Source organism: Kwoniella europaea, chromosome 1, assembly GCF_036810445.1.
Source record: "Kwoniella europaea PYCC6329 chromosome 1, complete sequence".
NCBI lineage: Eukaryota > Fungi > Basidiomycota > Tremellomycetes > Tremellales > Cryptococcaceae > Kwoniella > Kwoniella europaea.
In genome coordinates, this window is record NC_089487.1 from 11,597,530 (window position 1) to 11,616,051 (window position 18,522).

The 18,522-nt window shown below is 44.7% G+C and overlaps 8 protein-coding genes across 8 annotated transcripts; 4 read left to right on the forward strand and 4 right to left on the reverse strand.

Annotated features, from left to right (window-relative positions):
• Positions 1 to 48: 48 nt before the first annotated feature.
• Positions 49 to 3,093, forward strand: V865_004400 (elongation factor G, mitochondrial; the record flags this gene model as incomplete). The annotated part of the gene is made up of 9 exons (XM_066228180.1): positions 49 to 371; positions 455 to 907; positions 995 to 1,150; positions 1,214 to 1,736; positions 1,808 to 1,906; positions 1,972 to 2,115; positions 2,177 to 2,476; positions 2,547 to 2,913; positions 2,996 to 3,093. The coding sequence occupies 9 exons, from the start codon at positions 49 to 51 to the stop codon at positions 3,091 to 3,093; spliced, it is 2,463 nt and encodes an 820-aa protein (XP_066084277.1).
• Positions 3,094 to 5,823: 2,730 nt separating this feature from the next.
• V865_004401 (uncharacterized protein) lies at positions 5,824 to 7,340 on the forward strand (the record flags this gene model as incomplete). The annotated part of the gene is made up of 8 exons (XM_066228181.1): positions 5,824 to 6,020; positions 6,095 to 6,102; positions 6,198 to 6,228; positions 6,302 to 6,320; positions 6,433 to 6,565; positions 6,680 to 6,735; positions 6,819 to 6,928; positions 7,106 to 7,340. 8 exons carry the CDS (start codon positions 5,824 to 5,826, stop codon positions 7,338 to 7,340), a joined length of 789 nt encoding a protein of 262 aa, XP_066084278.1.
• A 260-nt stretch (positions 7,341 to 7,600) lies between these two features.
• V865_004402 (uncharacterized protein) lies at positions 7,601 to 8,522 on the reverse strand (the record flags this gene model as incomplete). The annotated part of the gene is made up of 4 exons (XM_066228182.1): positions 7,601 to 7,716; positions 7,792 to 7,862; positions 7,944 to 8,086; positions 8,169 to 8,522. The coding sequence occupies 4 exons, from the start codon at positions 8,520 to 8,522 to the stop codon at positions 7,601 to 7,603; spliced, it is 684 nt and encodes a 227-aa protein (XP_066084279.1).
• Positions 8,523 to 8,956: 434 nt separating this feature from the next.
• V865_004403 (uncharacterized protein) lies at positions 8,957 to 10,820 on the forward strand (the record flags this gene model as incomplete). The annotated part of the gene is made up of 11 exons (XM_066228183.1): positions 8,957 to 9,076; positions 9,139 to 9,239; positions 9,328 to 9,414; positions 9,467 to 9,524; positions 9,576 to 9,618; positions 9,698 to 9,945; positions 9,997 to 10,252; positions 10,309 to 10,327; positions 10,382 to 10,466; positions 10,517 to 10,714; positions 10,788 to 10,820. The coding sequence occupies 11 exons, from the start codon at positions 8,957 to 8,959 to the stop codon at positions 10,818 to 10,820; spliced, it is 1,248 nt and encodes a 415-aa protein (XP_066084280.1).
• Positions 10,821 to 11,046: 226 nt separating this feature from the next.
• V865_004404 (uncharacterized protein) lies at positions 11,047 to 11,442 on the reverse strand (the record flags this gene model as incomplete). Its single annotated transcript, XM_066228184.1, has 3 exons — positions 11,047 to 11,099; positions 11,175 to 11,320; positions 11,375 to 11,442. The coding sequence occupies 3 exons, from the start codon at positions 11,440 to 11,442 to the stop codon at positions 11,047 to 11,049; spliced, it is 267 nt and encodes an 88-aa protein (XP_066084281.1).
• Positions 11,443 to 11,994: 552 nt separating this feature from the next.
• On the forward strand, positions 11,995 to 13,906 carry V865_004405 (uncharacterized protein; the record flags this gene model as incomplete). Its single annotated transcript, XM_066228185.1, has 10 exons — positions 11,995 to 12,203; positions 12,267 to 12,631; positions 12,703 to 12,788; positions 12,861 to 12,879; positions 12,942 to 13,031; positions 13,103 to 13,123; positions 13,189 to 13,243; positions 13,336 to 13,518; positions 13,611 to 13,743; positions 13,802 to 13,906. 10 exons carry the CDS (start codon positions 11,995 to 11,997, stop codon positions 13,904 to 13,906), a joined length of 1,266 nt encoding a protein of 421 aa, XP_066084282.1.
• Positions 13,907 to 14,248: 342 nt separating this feature from the next.
• V865_004406 (uncharacterized protein) lies at positions 14,249 to 17,007 on the reverse strand (the record flags this gene model as incomplete). Its single annotated transcript, XM_066228186.1, has 4 exons — positions 14,249 to 16,333; positions 16,398 to 16,487; positions 16,558 to 16,659; positions 16,744 to 17,007. The coding sequence occupies 4 exons, from the start codon at positions 17,005 to 17,007 to the stop codon at positions 14,249 to 14,251; spliced, it is 2,541 nt and encodes an 846-aa protein (XP_066084283.1).
• Positions 17,008 to 17,664: 657 nt separating this feature from the next.
• Positions 17,665 to 18,401, reverse strand: V865_004407 (succinate dehydrogenase assembly factor 2, mitochondrial; the record flags this gene model as incomplete). Its single annotated transcript, XM_066228187.1, has 3 exons — positions 17,665 to 17,743; positions 17,844 to 17,935; positions 18,054 to 18,401. 3 exons carry the CDS (start codon positions 18,399 to 18,401, stop codon positions 17,665 to 17,667), a joined length of 519 nt encoding a protein of 172 aa, XP_066084284.1.
• Positions 18,402 to 18,522: the final 121 nt, after the last annotated feature.

Below are 18,522 nucleotides of genomic sequence, written 5' to 3' on the forward strand. Positions count from 1 at the left end.
GATTCTCATCGACAACACAACTCAACACCAAAAAGACATCGAGTCAAGATGTCATCCCTACCCCGAATCGCCTCTCGAATCCGATCCCTCCCGGCCAACATTCCCGTGACACCTCTCGTCCGACCTACCATCCTCACGAGGAAACCGATCCTTTCGACCGCTTCTTCACCTTCGATATCTCCCTTGGGCAAACCTCGAACTATCTCATCGAGTCTGAGATCGACCTCGAGTTCGAGCTCAAAGAGATCGTTTAGCTCTTCTGTCAGAGTCAGAGACGAGGAAAAACCAAAAGATGAATGGCCAGAGAGGGTCTTACCGGTGTTGAAGGATAGTGATGTCAAGAGGTTGAAGAGGCAGAGAAATGTGGGAATGTGAGTAAGATTTTCACTCGGACTTTTGTGTATGATTAATACCATGATCACTCATCACCTTACTGACCTATATTCACTCGCAGTTCCGCCCACATTGACTCGGGTAAGACGACTCTTACCGAGCGAATCCTCTACTACACCGGACGGATAAGGGACATCCACGAAGTTCGAGGACGAGATGCCGTAGGAGCCAAGATGGACTCCATGGAATTAGAGAGAGAAAAGGGAATCACCATTCAATCAGCAGCGACTTTTGCAGATTGGGTTTCACCGCCTCCACCAACGGAGCTGGCTGAAGGTGCGACATTACATGGTACTGGTTCTGAAGAGGGTAAAGAGAAATATTCAATCAATATCATCGATACTCCCGGTCACGTCGATTTCACTATCGAAGTTGAACGAGCTCTTAGAGTTTTAGATGGAGCTGTATTGGTGTTGTGTGCTGTATCGGGTGTTCAGTCGCAGACGATCACGGTTGATAGACAGATGAGGAGGTATAATGTTCCTAGATTGGCTTTTATCAATAAGATGGATCGGTGGGTTGGATTTTACCAATCTTACTCATACTGGCTGTACTAAGTCTTCTCTACACTTCACTGACTTGATTTGTTTGCTCACCCTAGAGCCGGATCAAACCCCTTCCGAGTCATCCAGCAGCTTCGAGGTAAACTGAAGATGAATGCAGCTGCTCTTCAAGTACCTATCGGAGCCGAAGGAGATTTCTCAGGTGTGGTCGATTTAGTCAGGATGAAGGCTTTGTACAACGAGGGTGTGAAGGGGTGAGTATGGCGTGAAAATTTCTCCACTCTTGCATACGCTTACTGATCCGCTGCTCCAACCAGTAATCAAGTCGTCGAGACCGATGAAATACCAGAATCGGTCCGAGCACTAGCTGAGGAGAAACGAGCAGAGCTCATCGAACAGTTGTCCGAAGCGGACGAAACCCTATGTGACCTTTTCCTGGACGAATCGCCCATCACCGAATTAGATATCGCTCAAGCCCTTAGACGAGCTACCGTATCTCTTAAATTCACACCCGTATTTATGGGATCAGCAATTAAGAATACCGGTGTTCAAGCTTTGTTAGACGGTGTATGTCAATACCTCCCTGATCCAAATGAAGTTCACAACCAAGCGCTGGACGCTGCTCTTCCACCTCAAGCTCCCCCTGTACCCCTTGTTCCCGCTGCCGACGCCCCCTTGGTCGGTCTGGCGTTCAAATTGGAAGAAGGACGATATGGTCAACTGACGTATATGAGAGTGTACCAAGGTGAACTCAAACGAGGTGGGGTGATATATAATGCTAGAACGGGAAAGAAGGTCAAGGTGCCCAGGTTGGTCAGGATGCATTCGGATGAAATGGAGGTGAGTGATAGAAGTGTCTCTATGAGCTCGGTAGAAGGCTTTGCTGATCTATCTGGAATCTCCGTGTCTAGGATGTTGAATCTATAGGAGCTGGAGAGATCTGTGCGATGTTCGGTGTAGAATGTTCATCAGGAGATACATTCACGGACGGTTCGACTACCTTCTCAATGGTAAGCTGGACACATTCTCCACATTTCCATGGGAATGGATTCGACTTACCGATTTACACATACAGACATCGATGTTCGTTCCCGAACCTGTCATCTCACTTTCAATTCGACCTGAAGGAAACGAAACTCCCAACTTCTCGCGAGCGTTGAACCGATTCCAGAAGGAAGATCCTACATTCAGAGTACATGTAGATTCGGAATCGCAGGAGGTAAGTATTGAAGCACGACGACTCGACCGCCGCTGATCTGTTCTACGCTCCACCTTGTTAGACCATCATCTCAGGTATGGGAGAATTGCATCTTGACATTTACGTTGAGCGAATGAAACGAGAGTACAACGTCGCTTGTGTCACTGGTAAACCCAGAGTAGCATTCCGAGAGACGATAACGGAAGAGAGCAAATTCAACTATACACATAAGAAACAATCGGGTGGTTCAGGTCAATTTGGTAGAGTTATAGGTAAACTGGAACCTATGGAGATGGATCCGGACACCAATAAGGATACCGCATTTGAGAATAGGATAATAGGTGGTAATATCCCCAACCAGTTTATCCCTGCTATCGAGAAAGTAAGTTCGACTTTTTTGCTAAACCCTGCATGGGCTAGAGCCAGGCTGACATGCGTTATCTGTATGACAGGGATTCCAAGAAGCCTTAGATCGAGGATTACTTACCGGTCATCCTATATCTGGATGTAGATTCGTTCTGGAAGATGGATCGGCACATTCTGTCGATTCGAACGAATTAGCATTCAGATTAGCAGCCATCGGAGCGTTCAGAGAAGCATTCCAGAAATCTAAACCTGTGATTTTGGAACCTGTCATGACGGTAGAAGTGGTCGCGCCGATCGAGTTCCAAGGCAATGTCATTGGTGCTCTGAATCAGAGAAAGGGTACGATAGTGGATACGGAAGTGCGAGATGATGAGTTCACTCTCACGGCTGAGGTCGCTTTGAATGATATGTTTGGATATTCGAGTCAACTTAGAGGTATGACACAGGGTAAAGGTGAGTCAATTAACAACATTTTATACACATCATGATATCGTTTTAAGATTTGTGCTGATTGCTCTTGACTTGACATGTGCAGGTGAATTCTCGATGGAATACAAGAATCACCAACCTGTTATGCCCAACGTGCAGAGGGATATGATGGATGCATTCAGGAAGAAGCAGCTGAGCAAGTAATGAAAGGAATAATGGGATATCATGAGGAGGGGAAAGAGCCCCAGATGGATTGAACAATGGAGATCATTTCCGACACAAAAAGCAATATCAGCAACATAACGACAATTTACGGTTTTCTTCTTTCTCTTCTCCTCCGGTTTGCCATGTATTTTCTCGCATAAGTTCGGTTGCATATCAATGTTGGCCTAGATTTAGCATAGAGCATACATATTCATACATACCATACCATTTTTATAGGATAATTCATATTTACAATTATTAAGGATGAAATCTCCCTACTCACCATTGCAAATGAATTTACATCCAATTTCACATATCCTCCTTTAACCCCTCCGTCCTCCAAAATCCCAAAACCCGTCGGTCCCCCGTCCTCTTCCCTTGAAATCACTTCTTCCAACCCATTTGACCCATCTAGCCCAATCAAACATGCATTTTAAGCACCGAAAACGATATTTCCACCTTTGATACATAGGGGAACGGCGGGAATTTCCAAAAAGTGACGAGACTGGGATTCGAACCCAGGCCCCGAAGGACTGCCGAGGATGATTAGCTTTAGGGGAAATCTTCTCCTTAAGACAGCATGTTAGACCGCTCCATCATCTCGCCATTATTTTTCCTTTTTTTGCGCTAACCCATATTCGCTCACAATTTTTCGGGGTCTGGATGGTTGGGATGGGGTCAAGGGGTCTTGACTGAGTGGGAAGGGCTGGGGGACGGTTGGAGGTGGAATAGGCGGAGTCAATGATGGTGGTGAAGGACTCACGAGTGTGTCGAAAGGGGTTGAAGGCGACGAGGCGATGACCGATGTAGTGGTGATGTAGATGGAAGGTGGCCATAACAGGTTCGAGTGATTCCACTCCAGACAAGGCACTCGTCACCGAAAGCGGTGCAATTGAATGTCGAAGTCGATGGTGGATGATTAGGTTTAGTACTCTAGTCATGCGTGTGGTCAGCTTGAAAAGGGCCTGATATGATGCGTCATCAGGATGTCCGCAAATGGCCTTGAGGTCGATGAAATGGATTGTATGTGACTTACATGAGCTATGCTGGAAATAATCACTGGTATTATCGATTCGTAGAGTCATATCGTATTGTATGGCGGAGAAAATCTTGCACGATTGACGGTTTTGCCACCATAGAGGTCGCTTTTGGTACCAGTAATACAAGCAATCCTACATATCAAAGAAGATGTACTTTTCAGCTAAGATTGCGTCAGTACATCTGAATGGGGCGGGTACAAGTCCTCTGAGCTCACATGCAGCTGTGTTGGGAGAGAAATGCCAAAATGTCGACGGAAGCTCGATCTGAACGGCTGCCACAGTCACTTTGGTGCGGTAAATCTCGCTTTTAAGGGTTATTGACAATCTGGCTTCTAGTGTGTACCCTCCAGGCTCAGCACAATGGGCCATGAAGCAAGCAGAGGCTTGAATGTCGATATTTCTCACCTCTATCTGCAAGACAGGTGAGACTTTGTGCAGACTTTCATATCAAAAATTGGTTAAACTGAACTTATTAAAATGGGCGGCTACAGTGGCAAAACCCGAAATCGTGCAAGACTTTCTCCTCCATACAATAAGTGCGTAATCCGAGGTATCGTCTGTAAGGTCGTAAGTCGTGATTCTTATGAAAGGCGAAAGGTACAGTATGTCTCGTATTCCAAATCATCATTCCGCCGGATTGTGTACCGATATCCTACACAGGTATACTGTGATATGTCTCCGTACTGCTGGTTGATGTCGACTCGAGGTGGTCATCCATACCATAAAATCTGATGAGCAGATGCACCATCTATTGGCTCGAGGGGGTACTGGACTTCGCCGGGGGACCAAAGGCTGGGTTTGCTATCGCATGACCGTTCACCAGTTCAGAGCAAAAGGTGGGTCATACTTTTAGTGATAGTGTTCACGCGCACAGTGAAGAATGATAGATGGACAGTGGAAAGCAATGATGGAATTCACTTACCAATTGAGAGGTGAAAGGAGCTCGTGCCCGGAGTCAGTCAGCCAACAAAGTACGTGCGGCGATTCAATTTCGCTCGAAGATGATGACCTGCAGGGCTCTGTCATGTCAGTAGCACCATCAGGAGAAGGGAGCCAGGAATTAAAGAAAAGAGAAAGGAAGAACTCACAGTGAAAATGAGAATAACTAAAACAGATGTAAGAAGGATGGAAATGGTTGGAACAATGTGAATAGACGTTGAAAGGCAATCGCCAAATTTCGAATGAGCGAAAATTTTCCCTTGTACTCATTCCATGTGATTCTACGGTCTCGGTATGAAAGAACATGGAAGGAGCCTCATATCCACTTTGATTGGACGAGAACATGAGGAATTTAGGGCCAATGGGGTGCAAAAAAAACACAAAAACACACACAGGATGAAACGCCACCAATACAGTCTCATGATCTTCGAAAATGATGTGAGTCTAGTCCGGTGCTCATTTCCTCCATCAGGATTATGAGGAGTTCCAGCTCTGTGTCCATCCCGATGCATGATGAGCACACAAGATTGACATCATGCATCATTGAATTGGAGAGATCAACAGACGAAATGGAATAAGTTGGATGACTGCCACCCTCAACCTCAACACAAAAACATCGGTTGACCTCCACACGCGTTCACCAGGACAAACCGAATTGGTATTTTGGACTGCAATTGCATTCATGTTGGTAAACTTTGCTGTTTCTTATCTTGATTCACCAAAAGACTATTGCATATCTTCGATCTCACCGATGATCTCCGCCCTCCACGCGCCTTCTACATTCAATGATCAGAATATAGTATCGTCCCCCAACGATACCAAAGATAAAGGCAAAGCCAAGGCGATAATAGACGATAAAGGAGATGAACTGTTCTACCGAACGTTTAGGAACGAACAGGAAGATTTACCAGGGATGATGAGGTTGGTAGAGCAGGAATTATCTGAACCGTAAGTTTTGGTGTATCTCATGCTGTGCTCTGCTCCTGCTTCGATTCAAGGCTTATTTCAATGGATTGTTGTAGGTATAATGGTAAGTCCAGCTCTATCATGATTATTCCAACTATCAAATTCTGGTTGATGATACGACAAGACAAGAATGTTCAGTTAATTAATAGATTGATATAGTGTATACGTTTAGATATTTCTTGATTGATTGGTATGTCCCATTCACATTTCATGGTACCTCCAACTCGATTCACTGAACAGAGCTTATCAGATGTTCCTTCTAGGCCACACCTTGCTTTTCTCGTATGTTTCCCCTCTTCCTTTGCTTTTTTCGACTAGGACTATGATCTCGGGTTCGCATCCCAACCGTTACGACTGTCATTCTGTCAACTGACTCTATAAGGTATCGTCACAGGTCTTCCCATCATCCAGCTCGACCGACCCGATAGCTACGATAATCTGTAAACAGGATGTTCATCGGGGAAAGACGAATAGGGGGTATATAGCGATGTTAAGTGTGGATAGAGCTTGGAGGAGGAGGGGTATAGGTGTGTTGTACTTCCTTTTGGGTGACATGCTCATCTCCTGTTGAGATCACCTGAGGGCTCTGGGGTATCAACGAATGGTTAGCTGATTCAGAATTCTCGTCTGTGGAACTGCAGCCAGTAAACTGGTTGATCTAGCCATTGATGAAATGGCACGAAGAGGTGCTCATGAGGTGAGTCAAACAACGTTACAATGTTAGTGAACTCCCCCAAGACAAGCAATACTGATCTACGACTGTATCGCTATGGAGTACAGGTAGTCCTTGAGACAGAATACGATAATGCACCTTCACTCTCTCTATACGATAGATTAGGTTTTCTGAGGGAAAAGAGATTACATAGATTTTATTCGAATCATAAAGATGCGTAAGTTGGATTTTCGCATTACCTCAAATTCGTTTTTCCGTAGTGTAAGGGGATGAATATGGGATTTGATTTGATCTGCGTCTGAAGACCAATCATCCTAATCGATCGTCTCCAACTTGTGATCTGCCTGTCAGATCTATCAAGAAATTCATAGAAACTGACAACTTCAAAATTTAGATTCCGCTTGATACTCCCTCTCGAGACTGACCCACCTCCTCCGCCAGAGACAGAAGAAGAAGCAGATCAAGCTAGGTGGGCTGTAGGTGCTGGATCAGATACGGGTCTGGGTGCAATACCCGAAGAAGGAGAACCACCGAGATATTTCACTGAGATGGATAGAAATGGGGATGTGGTGATGCGGACACCGAAACTCCCACCGAGGGAAATAAGTGATTGGGGAATGTATATATGAGTAATGAGTATGCTATTGATGTACGTTTAATGTTTGTTTTGGGAAGTTGTACAGTCAGGGGAGATCTCGATCGACCCTTCAACATACCAGATACACTGAGAGATACATGCTAAGCGAATACAACATAATATAGCAATTCTAATGATCTACCTCAGTCCCTTATCCTTCTTCTTTCAGAAAACGTGCTTGAGAGCCGGGTGCTAGAACAAACTCTCCGGTCTGATGCCAATTGAGTAATTGTCATGATAGGACACAGTGCATCACGCCGCCTCCCAACTGACTCCACATCCACATGCACCACCCTGCTTGGCCTGGGGATTATCCTGTATACGGAACGAAGAGCCGATCAACTCGGTTGCGAAATGTATTGTTGCGCCTGGATCACATGAAATGGAAATCAGTACAAGCTGGCCTCGTGGACGCCAGCAAAAGGAAAGGAAAGATAGCTCACCTTTGAGCAAACCAAAGGAGACGAGATCAACTACTACTGGTATACTATGCACACCTTCAGGTTGCAGGACACTAAATAAGCAAATGGCAATATACGATTAGCCTCAGATATCAATCCCCGTGGTTCAACGAGGTGTAAACACTATTACTCACTAATCATCCACACCTCTCTCTTCTGTCAACGCCATCGTATACTGATACCCATGACATCCACCACTTTCTACTCCGACTCTCAAAGCTAATTTACCTTGTTCTATCAATTCGGGAGGTTCTCGAGACGTTATATTGACAAGTTGCTATGATTATAACATAATAATTCGATCAGTCACGATCGTTTCACCATTGAAAATGAACGAGGCAGCTGGGATGGTTACATACCTGTAAAGCATCTGGGGTTATATTGAGATATGCTTCCTCCGCAGGTAACAGCTGTACATCATCGTCCAAATACCCTTCTTCCTTGATCTCCTCCAGCGATGGCGGGATTACCTTGATACTCGGTCGAGAAGATATAGGATGAACATCTGCAGAAGGTGATGGAGTAGCTACTGCTGCTGCTGATGCGTATCGTCTTATAGGTAAGTGGCGGGATTGGGATTGAGATAATGGAGGATGTGGTAAGACGGTTGAGATTGCCCTCACGATGGGGCGAGGTGAACGAGATGAAGAGGCGAACGTTGCTCGGGAGATCGGTAAGAGGCGAGAAGAGGTCGATACAATTTTGGTAGCCATGGCTGATACTGTAAATTACGTCGATTGTCCTTGTCGATGAAACTGACAAAGTATATGATGGAGATGCCAATTCGAATGCGAATGTAAATGTAAACCAATGTTCCTGATTTGATTAATAATGAGTCCCAGTGGTCACTCGTCTGCCACATCAGACGAATCGCCGTGAGACAGACCGGCGGAATCAAATCATACAGGTTAATCGGGCATCAACCCACCCGGTTACTATAAATGTCAGATTCAACCGGAAAATGACAAACTCGCCTTTCAACGATAAATACAATTCATTCATTTATCTGATTCATCTCCATCATACAGCAACTCGTCTTTCTTCTTTGCACTTTCATTTGCTTACTCAGCCATCTCCATCGCTTGAAACCATCTATCTTCATATTCGCAGACCTATCCACATCAAGTGAGAAGAGAAGACACATATCATGTCATCCACCATCCAATCAATCACCAATGCCATCCCTTCTTTGGGACGAGCGAGACTCTTGATCAACTCTGCGGACGATGTGGTCGTAGTCAGCGCTTGCAGAACAGCGATAACCAAGGTGAGTCAGCTAGCGAGTCTATTACGATGATGGATAGCTAACTCTGCGACGGATGCTTGTAGGCGAAGAAGGGAGGTTTCAAAGACTGCTTACCTGAAGATCTTCTCGCTGCTGTTCTGATTGAGACTTTGAAAAGAAGTAAAGTTGACCCTTCGAAGATTGAGTGAGTATACTTCTTTATCTGACGAGGTCTTCCCATTGCACCATCCTCCGGAAGATAAGCTGATGAAACGCACTCGATGATGGAATAGGGATATCGCCGTTGGAAATGTACTTCCCCCCGGTGGAGGTGCGAACGTAGCTAGGATGGCTCAATTATACGCTGGTATACCTTACACGTGAGATATACCAACCATTGAAGGTTGCTTAAGCTGACTTGTCGTCGCTTAGTGTGCCCATCAACACGGTCAATCGACAATGCTCGTCAGGTCTCACAGCTGTAGCTCAAGTGAGCAGCTTTGTCGTTTTGGAAGGGAAGAGTAGCTGACAAGACAATTAGATCGCTAACGAGATCAAATCTGGGGAAATTGACATTGGTATCGGTAAGTGCGGCTTCCGCAAAGACATATATCAGTTGTGTCTGGCTACAGTATCATCACGGCTGACCGTTACTCCGTTCAGGTGCCGGTGTCGAACATATGACCGCCCACTACGGCGCCGGAGTCTTACCCGAGAGGATGTCAGATGAAGTACTCTCAAACCCAGAAGCGGCCGACTGTCTCATCCCAATGGGTATCACCTCCGAGAACGTCGCCAAACAATATGGTATCTCTCGAGACACCCAAGATACCTTCGCAGCAAACAGTTTCGGTAAAGCTGCAGACGCGCAAAAGCAAGGTAAATTCAAGAGTGAGATTGTACCCGTTAAAGTAAGCTAGCGAATCCACCACATCTTGGGCTTAGCTGATGATGATCTCCAGGTGAAATGGTCCGACCCTAAAACCGAAGATGAAAAGGAAATCATCGTGGATGCGGATGATGGAGTACGAGAAGGAGTCACCAAAGAAGGGTTGGCCAAACTCAAACCCGCCTTCTCAAAAGATGGTACCACCCATGCGGGTAATGCATCTCAAGTTTCTGATGGTGCTGCGGCTGTGCTCCTCGCAAGAAGATCGGTAGCTCAAAAGCTAGGTCTTCCGATCCTGGGTAAATTCGTCGTCTCCGCCGTGGTAGGAGGTAAGTTATCTAGCTCGTCAGAACTGTATGCATAGCTGATAAGAATTTCATCATAGTACCTCCAAAACTCATGGGGTGAGTATTCGCCTCTTTGTACCGTCGATACGTAGACTGACACTCCTACTTTAGTATCGGACCCGCATTCGCCATCCCCAAAGTCCTCCAAAAAGCCGGTATCACCAAAGACGATGTAGACTTCTACGAGATCAACGAGGTGAGCAGCTTGCTTCTGAAGCAGAACATGTCGCTGACATGCGTATAAAGGCTTTCGCATCTCAAGCTGTTATGTCGATCCAACATCTCCATCTTCCATTTGAAAAGGTCAACCCAGTCGGTGGTGCTATTGCTATGGGTCATCCACTCGGCGCTACCGGTGCTCGACAAATTGCTACTGGATTTGCGGAAGCAAAGAGAGAGCAAAAGAAGGTATTTGTCACCAGCATGTGTATTGGAAGTGGTATGGTGAGTGTATCTCCGCTTTTAGAGCTGTGATCATCGCATCATGCGGCCTAGCTGATGAGTGGATGGTTCATAGGGTATGGCCGCCGTGTTTGTTAATGAGCAATAAGTCAGCGATCTGATATGCGAATATGGCTGGGTTGTAGCTGAGCTGAATTGTATGAATACGATGCATGTGTATCTTTGATTCAACTTCTGCAGATGTATGTTCTTGATCGTACTTGCGCAGCAATGTTTTGCTTATAGTGATCAGCTGAGTCCGGGTGAGATATACACAACGATACTTGTCTATTGATACAATGCATTATCTACATGATCTATTTACGTCATCACCCCTAAGCTCTCGTTGGAGGCATGAACAGTCTCCCTATACCTAGACCTATGAACACTGGAATTCAAGATGCCAAATGGACCACTCAGCTTGAGAGATGCACGTACTGACTGTAAAATCGATCCGACTCACCTGTACCCAATATTCCGGTCACTTTCGGAGCTATCATTGGACCACCTGCAGGTCTAACCCTCGCAAATGCATTCTGTTTCTTTGCTTGCATGATTGCGTAGCCACCCAATCCTATGAACGCTGATGCGCCTACTATACGACATGACCTGTAGCAAGCCCTATCAGCTGAGCGTTAGATATCCGAGAGACGACAGACGCACAGACAATCTTTCTCGGGATAGCCTGGTTCACGAGCTGCGTTGGAGGACGATATGGCCGCTGATGACATTGTGGGTTGATTGATACAAGATATAATGATACCAAAAGAACGATCGATACCGGAAAGTAGGGCGATTTTAATCGAGGGAAGAGACTGAAGAGATGTAAGAGCGACTGCCCTCCAGCGTTATCAAGTGATAATGACTACTTGTCCTATGCCCGTTATATTGTCATCGATAAATATCTCATCTCGATCTCACTTTGAGCAACATTTCATCATACACACCGAAGGGCTGTTAGTTGATCGAGCGGAGTTGTTGTGATCTCCATGGAAGTGAGTGGCAACCAAGATAAACAATGGGGACTCCACTCAATGCCAATTCCAATTCCAATTCCAATCTGATCTGATCTGATGATCTGACGCAAATGTTACGTTTTGATCTTTGTTTTTCTTTCTTTTCATCTGACCCAATCTCAATCTCAAGTGTTCATAGATCGACCAAAACCATCCATATAAGCTGATCCTTTGATATGTTTCTCGCAAATATCTTATACCGCTCCATATTTCCTGAGGGTTGACATTTTCTAATACAGTATAGTATACCTGGGAAATCGTAAAATGATGTTACCGTATATCGATCGCCAACTTTCCTCCTACTTCCCATTTCTATTCGTGCTGGTTGTCACATTCGCTCAGCTTGCCTCATCAATATCTATATCTCTACCTCATCACTCTCAAGAGGCACTACCAGGTAGATTCGTACCATTCTCGAAGTTATCTACATGTCCATCTTTACCTAGCAGGAAGCCACCGAAAACCTCCAAAGATGTGTAAGTTAGCTGCCCTAATATTTCACACGAATCACCTGTCATTATTTCTAACGTTCGATCTAGTCGTCCAGACGATTTCAAAGTGGTCATAGCTTTAGGTGACTCAATAACCGCCGGATTACTAGCAAGAGGATCAAGGGACGATCTATCACAGCTGTCAAGCAAACAAAGACCTATGGGTATCGAGAGGATACCTGAAATAGCAGAATGGCGGGGTATATCCTATCCTATAGGATCCGATGACGGAGCAATAACCATCCCCAACGTTCTCAGACACTACACTCGGAATGTGACGGGAGTTTCAGCAGGACATCACCCGCCGATCAGTTGTCTGGGTGTTGGATGTGGTGCGATTCATCCGGAGGGAGATGGGTTGAATGCTGCTATTTCGGGTAGTACGAGTAAGAGTCTGATGAGTCAGGTCAAAGGTGTGTCAAAAATATCTATACTGAGAGCTTGTCAGTCGTATGAAATTATGTGGCTGATGGGTTTTGCGTAGATTATATTATACCTAAGATGATTGAATTAGACGTGAAGAAGGAAGATTGGAAATATGTCAATATTGGTATAGGTGCTAATGACGTTGTGAGTTGTTCCATTTTGGGTGCTGGATATCTATGGCACAAGGTAAACAACTGATATGCGTGATACGAGCAGTGTGCATTCTGCTTGACTCGTAAGTTACTAGTTCAGCTTGAACCGGGATCTGTGCTTGTGGATAACAAACATATTGTACAGCAAACTCAACTGCATTCCCATTATCTGGAACACCTCAACATTTTGCAAGGGATATCAAGAAAGCTGTAAATGAACTAAGGAAACATGTCCGTGAGTTGATGTACTGTTGGTGCCAAATGAGGTGACATCAGTATAGCTGATGTGATGGATGTTTTGTTTAGCCAATATGATTGTCAATATCAGTATGTCACATTGGCACGAACTAGCAAAAGGAGCTATTTTGGCTAATTGTCATTTTGCTCAATAGTTGGTTTGTTCAGAGTTTCCGACATCTACAAGCTCACACTCAAGGATCCATACTGGTGAGTACATCATCAGGTGGTGCAATTATTTCTACTTAGTCATTTTTAAATTCGTCACCACTTATACTGATATATTGTTTCGTGTACCATAGTCAACCTCCACATCTACCGATCCCCCATTTAGCTCTCGAATGTTCTTGCGCACTCATACCAGGTCCCGTAGGAGACTATACCCGACAGAAGATGGACGAATTGGGACAAGCGTATGATCAAGCTGTATGGGACGTTATAAGGGAATGGGAAGAAGAGGCGGATCCGTCATTTGCTGCAATATGGTTAGTAGTCTGCCGTCTACATCAGCCTGAGAGAAGTTTATTGGGCTTTCGAGGATCGAGCGGTAAGCTGATAGTACACTTCTAATGTTTAGGCAACCCGGCACATCCGTCGATCTAGCCAACTATCCCATCGAGGCATTATCAAAGATAGACTGTTTCCACCCTTCGGAACTCTCGCATCAGCGTGTGGCTAGTGGATTATGGAATAGGTTGACTCTGATTATGGTGAGTGTACTTTGATTGTCTTGATCGCCTAAGATATCTGATCGGACTGATCCTACAGAAAGACAAGTATCGACCGATTCCATGGGAAGAGGAACCGATGATTAGATGTTTGGAGGAAGATGATCGGATCAAGGTAGGAGAGGTATCTAGAATGTTGAATTAAGTAGGATCTATACACCAATGTACTGTGACGACATCAAGTATCTCCTTTTTCCTTGTACAACCATATCTGTTATATACGTGATGTTGTTATCATTAATTTTGTCGTCGTCACTACTATCTTCTGAAATGTACGAATACATTCATTTGGTTTGCTTGTCTTGTAAACTATTCATTGACCTGCTGCACAGGACCATGCAACTGACCGTTCATAATTTCGAGCGGACAATGTATAACAAACATTGAAATATATACACAAGTATAGAACAGGTAAAACGGAAGAAAAGAAAGGATATATTGTAATTTCCTATTTGTATGTACAAACAAATCCAACTATCAAGTCGATTTACCTACATGTCCCGCAAATCGTAATTTCAAATGATGATTCTCTTCCTTTCCTGCCTACACTTTCCACTCTTTCCTCATTGTCTGCGGATCCAGACCTAGACCTGGATCTCTTACAGGGACGATCACTTTCGTCATCAACACTTCTAGAAGGACCATCTCGCAATATACCTTCAATCTCAAATTCGCTATTACTCATACCCAACCTTATACCCAGATCCCTGTCTGCGAGTCTTAGTACTTTTCCTTTTCCCTCACTTTCTACAGAAATTATATCTTCCCATCTATCAGATCTATTCAAATTGTCATTCTTGAAGGTATATCGAAGTTGGATACCCATTAGATCCAAGAATTCAGAAGATAAATCGCTTATACGATAAACCCTAAGTTTAGGTGTGAGTGTGTTGCTGAAATCGAATTTTGGTGATGAGGATTTTGGGTAGGATCGAGATAATCTATCAATAGTTGAAAAATTCCTTGATGCATTACCGACGAGTTGACATCTCTCGATCACCTCAGTCTGAGACTGAGTGTCATGGAAGTTGGCGGTGTCAATATGACCCAATCCCTCTGAAATCTCACCTTCTTCTTTACTATCTTCGAGTGTCATTTCTCTTTCCTCTGCTTGTGATTCTGTATCACCGGTTTCGCCTTCTGGTACTGCTCGTTCCTTGGCACGCCTTCCGAGACCTGTTGCTTTATGCTCACGATTATCCTTGATTTTTGCATCGACCTTTAGTCCTGTGGCCGGTTGGATCCTAAACCTTTCATCTTCCATCTCCTCCACTTCCTCTTCGCTACTTTCTTCATCAAGAGCATTGACCCTGAGTTGGGAGACACTTTCATGATCACTCAGAAGAGGCGAACCAAGCCCATCGAGAGAGTCCTGTTGGGTTCTGGTCTCCTCTGTGTATGCTGTATCAGCTGGTTGTTCTCTCTGGCCATCTTCATCTTTGTAATCCGCAAGTAATGCCAATTCGACACCTCTGCGTGTCGAACCGAATATCAATAGCCTCCCATCTTCCGAAATCCCAATATACTTAGGTTCATTTGTACTTTCCTCCTCTTCATCAACTTTGAAATGATGTTCAAATTCTTTCATTTCATCCTTGGTTATCGTAGTAGGAATAGCTTTGTAGCTTGATTCAGGTCTGTAATGATCATATCTTCGAGTACGATTGTGATGACCATGTCGATGTCGGTGTCTATCTCGGTGATGGGTATCGTAGTGTCCTTCATGAGTCCGATATGACGATCTTCTTTGGCTGGATCTGCCTGAATGATCCGTTTGATGGAAAGAAGAGGAAGAGGAAGATATCCTTCGATCATCTTCCCTCGTGTATCTCCTTCTCGGACTGGTCGAGAACCCTTTTTCCGGTCTTCCATATGTCTGCCGATTGGGATGTACGAATCCTACAGAGAATCTATGATTATCTTCAGAATGAAATGGATGATTTCTGTTGGCACGTGTCGGTTCAGCGATCGGAGTGAGATTATTTGAATTCATGTTCAACTTGTCGGAAATTGCAGTTAAAGCAAAGAGGGCCTTGCTGAGTTGGTCCGTTTGCATCTCGGGGGTTGGTACACCTGTTTCAGGAGTTTTGGCGGCAACTGAGTTGGTGGAGTTGAAGTTTTCAAGCGAAAAAGAAGACGATGTATGAGGGGTGAAAGAGATTCGTTCAATCAATGATTTAGGTCCAGTAGGAATTGGTGGATCATGACATGACGAAGGTCCAAGGTCGGAGCTGACGTTATGATCTGATTTGTTGCTGGACCCATCAACGGCGGGTTTACGCGGTAGCGATCCTGGTGCTTCCCTCGATCTAGGTGTCTTGAACTCATTGTTGAATGAGGGATCTGACGTATCGGTCTTGCAGACTACCGGTTTGGATGGAGGACTCGACGAACTGATCGTAGGAGAAAATGGTGGTTTTCCTCGACTATGTGACTTGACAGGATCAAGAGATGCGTATGGACGATACTTTTGATATCTGGTCGAGTTGCAATGGTGGTATTGAGACTGTGAAGGAGGCCATATTGATTTAGGGGAGTAAGGAGGCCACAGTGCTAATTCTTCACGGACGAGCTATGACATGCACGAACGATGATCAGCTAAAGAACGGGAAATCATAATGCTGCTATCAACTCACAAGGATATCTCTAGTGGATTCTGCGTTCGATTGGATATCCGAAAAACGAGCTGTCACTCTCTTACCACCAAAAATTCGAGTATGTGCTCGCTGTTCGATTAGAAACGAATCATCAGTCTAAGAATAAATCCTACTTTGCAGAGGAAGGGAGCAGACTCACAACGAAACAAATCACATCATCGGCATCTTTCAGACTCGCAAATTCCATGCAAGCGAGCATGGCTTCTCGATGAGGATGTTTCTTGAACTCTGTGAATATGAACTGCAACCAAATTTCACAAGTCAATTCCTATTCCTCGAAAGAAGAGTGAAAGCAGATGTTTTTTGGTGGAATAAATCTACTGACGTTATCGGTTATCCCACTAAGATGACTTTTAATCCTGTCTTTCGTCATATCCAAACTAATTCCAGCGATGTAAACGGCATTCATCTGGAAGTATACTTGTTTCTGCACGAGAGGGTTGAATCGGATACCCAGTCGGATCTGTACGGGGTATTGTAGTTCTGGATAAAACCCTTCTGGACCTGGATCGGGGTAAAAGCGTGGAGGAAGGACCAGCTGGTTGTCGATGTATCGACGGGCGCGAGGTGGGTAGATCTCCGAGGTCATCTTGGTGCTGAATTAAGGGCTTGTGAGAAGAGGAGGGAAGGAACGGAAGGAACGGAAGGAAGGGAAGGAAGGGAGAAGGTAGATCAATGGGTTTGAAACCAAGCAAAGGGACCTGGAGGTATGTAAAAACGATATGATGATTGGGGAGAGAGGACAGGAAGGAAGAGTTTGATATGGTGAGAGTCAGAAGATAATGTTAAGTTACCTCTTGGTTTGTCCATATCATGAAAAGGTACCTTGAAGTGGATGCAAGGGAATGGAAAAACACACTCTATGTACGATCAGTCTACTCAACTTTTCATGATCATGATCCATACCAATCGATTCAGGGTCCATAAGACGGAAGAGTGTATGTATCGTGTCAGTGTGAGAATGAGTCTGATGGATCGTCGGATTACAGTTCATGCTACTCTCAGCGAAAGGAGGGGTAAATCCATCAGAGGGTCAAGGCGTAAGTCAAGGGGGGTGAAATTTACTCAGCTACAGAACAGTCACTTCTCCGATGATGCGTTTATGACCGCTTTTGATCGCTCATAAGAGTGGACGAGAGCAGGACTTCTCAGTCAAGTCATGGGCATATAGTGGCTTTAGTATTCGACAGAACTTGACGTTGAGAGACAATCTAAAGATACATGCTTCACCTCTTCATCTCAACTTCTACAATTCCGGTTCTTTCTGCATCAACTCGGGCATCATCCTCACCACTTTACCTTCGTTCTTGGCATGTTGGATAAGCCTGACACAACCCAAGTAGTAAATCAGCATGCTTTCTCATAATCAAAATATCATTTTACGAAAATGAAAGATTGGTGTATGTGCGGCTATGTTGAACTCACTTCTTCAACAAGGGAGTATCCTTCCACCTGGGAGGAGGTTCTCTTTTCTGAACTGACCAATAAAAAATATCCCAATCTGGTTCATCGAGCAGCTATCATAACGCAATAGAGTGTTAGCTTTGAAATCATCCCTTCTTGTGCGATACATAAGATCGTTCATTGATCACTTGCAACATCCAAAGGATTCATTCAAGTATAAAATTTGCTCACCTTGTCAAACTCCTTCATCTCCTCGACGTTCATCGTAGGCAGAAACTCCTTTGCAAACGTACTCAATATCAGATCGGTTTCTAAAGTACCCCTCTTCCGAGTCTGGTAGATTAACCTCGATCGTAAAGTCTGTTCATCTTCGCCCGTTCGATCTAACGGAGAAGGCATAGCCCATTCTTCCGCATCGTCAGATAACCTATTTTGAGCTTGGGCTAGGTCAGGCGAAGAGAAAGGTAAGGGGAATGGATCGCTGGTTTTGGATAGTCGGATTGAAGTGGATATTAATCTCGTCCGAGTTCCCAGGACGAGGGGAGAGAAACGAGCAAATGATGAGCGTATTATTGACATGGTGGTTTTTTGGTTCTGCTTGTCGAACTTAGAGATAACAAGATGAACTGATTGTATGAAGAAGAAATTCGCATTTGAATTCTTACGCACGACACACCTCATCGACGATCAATCGAATCGA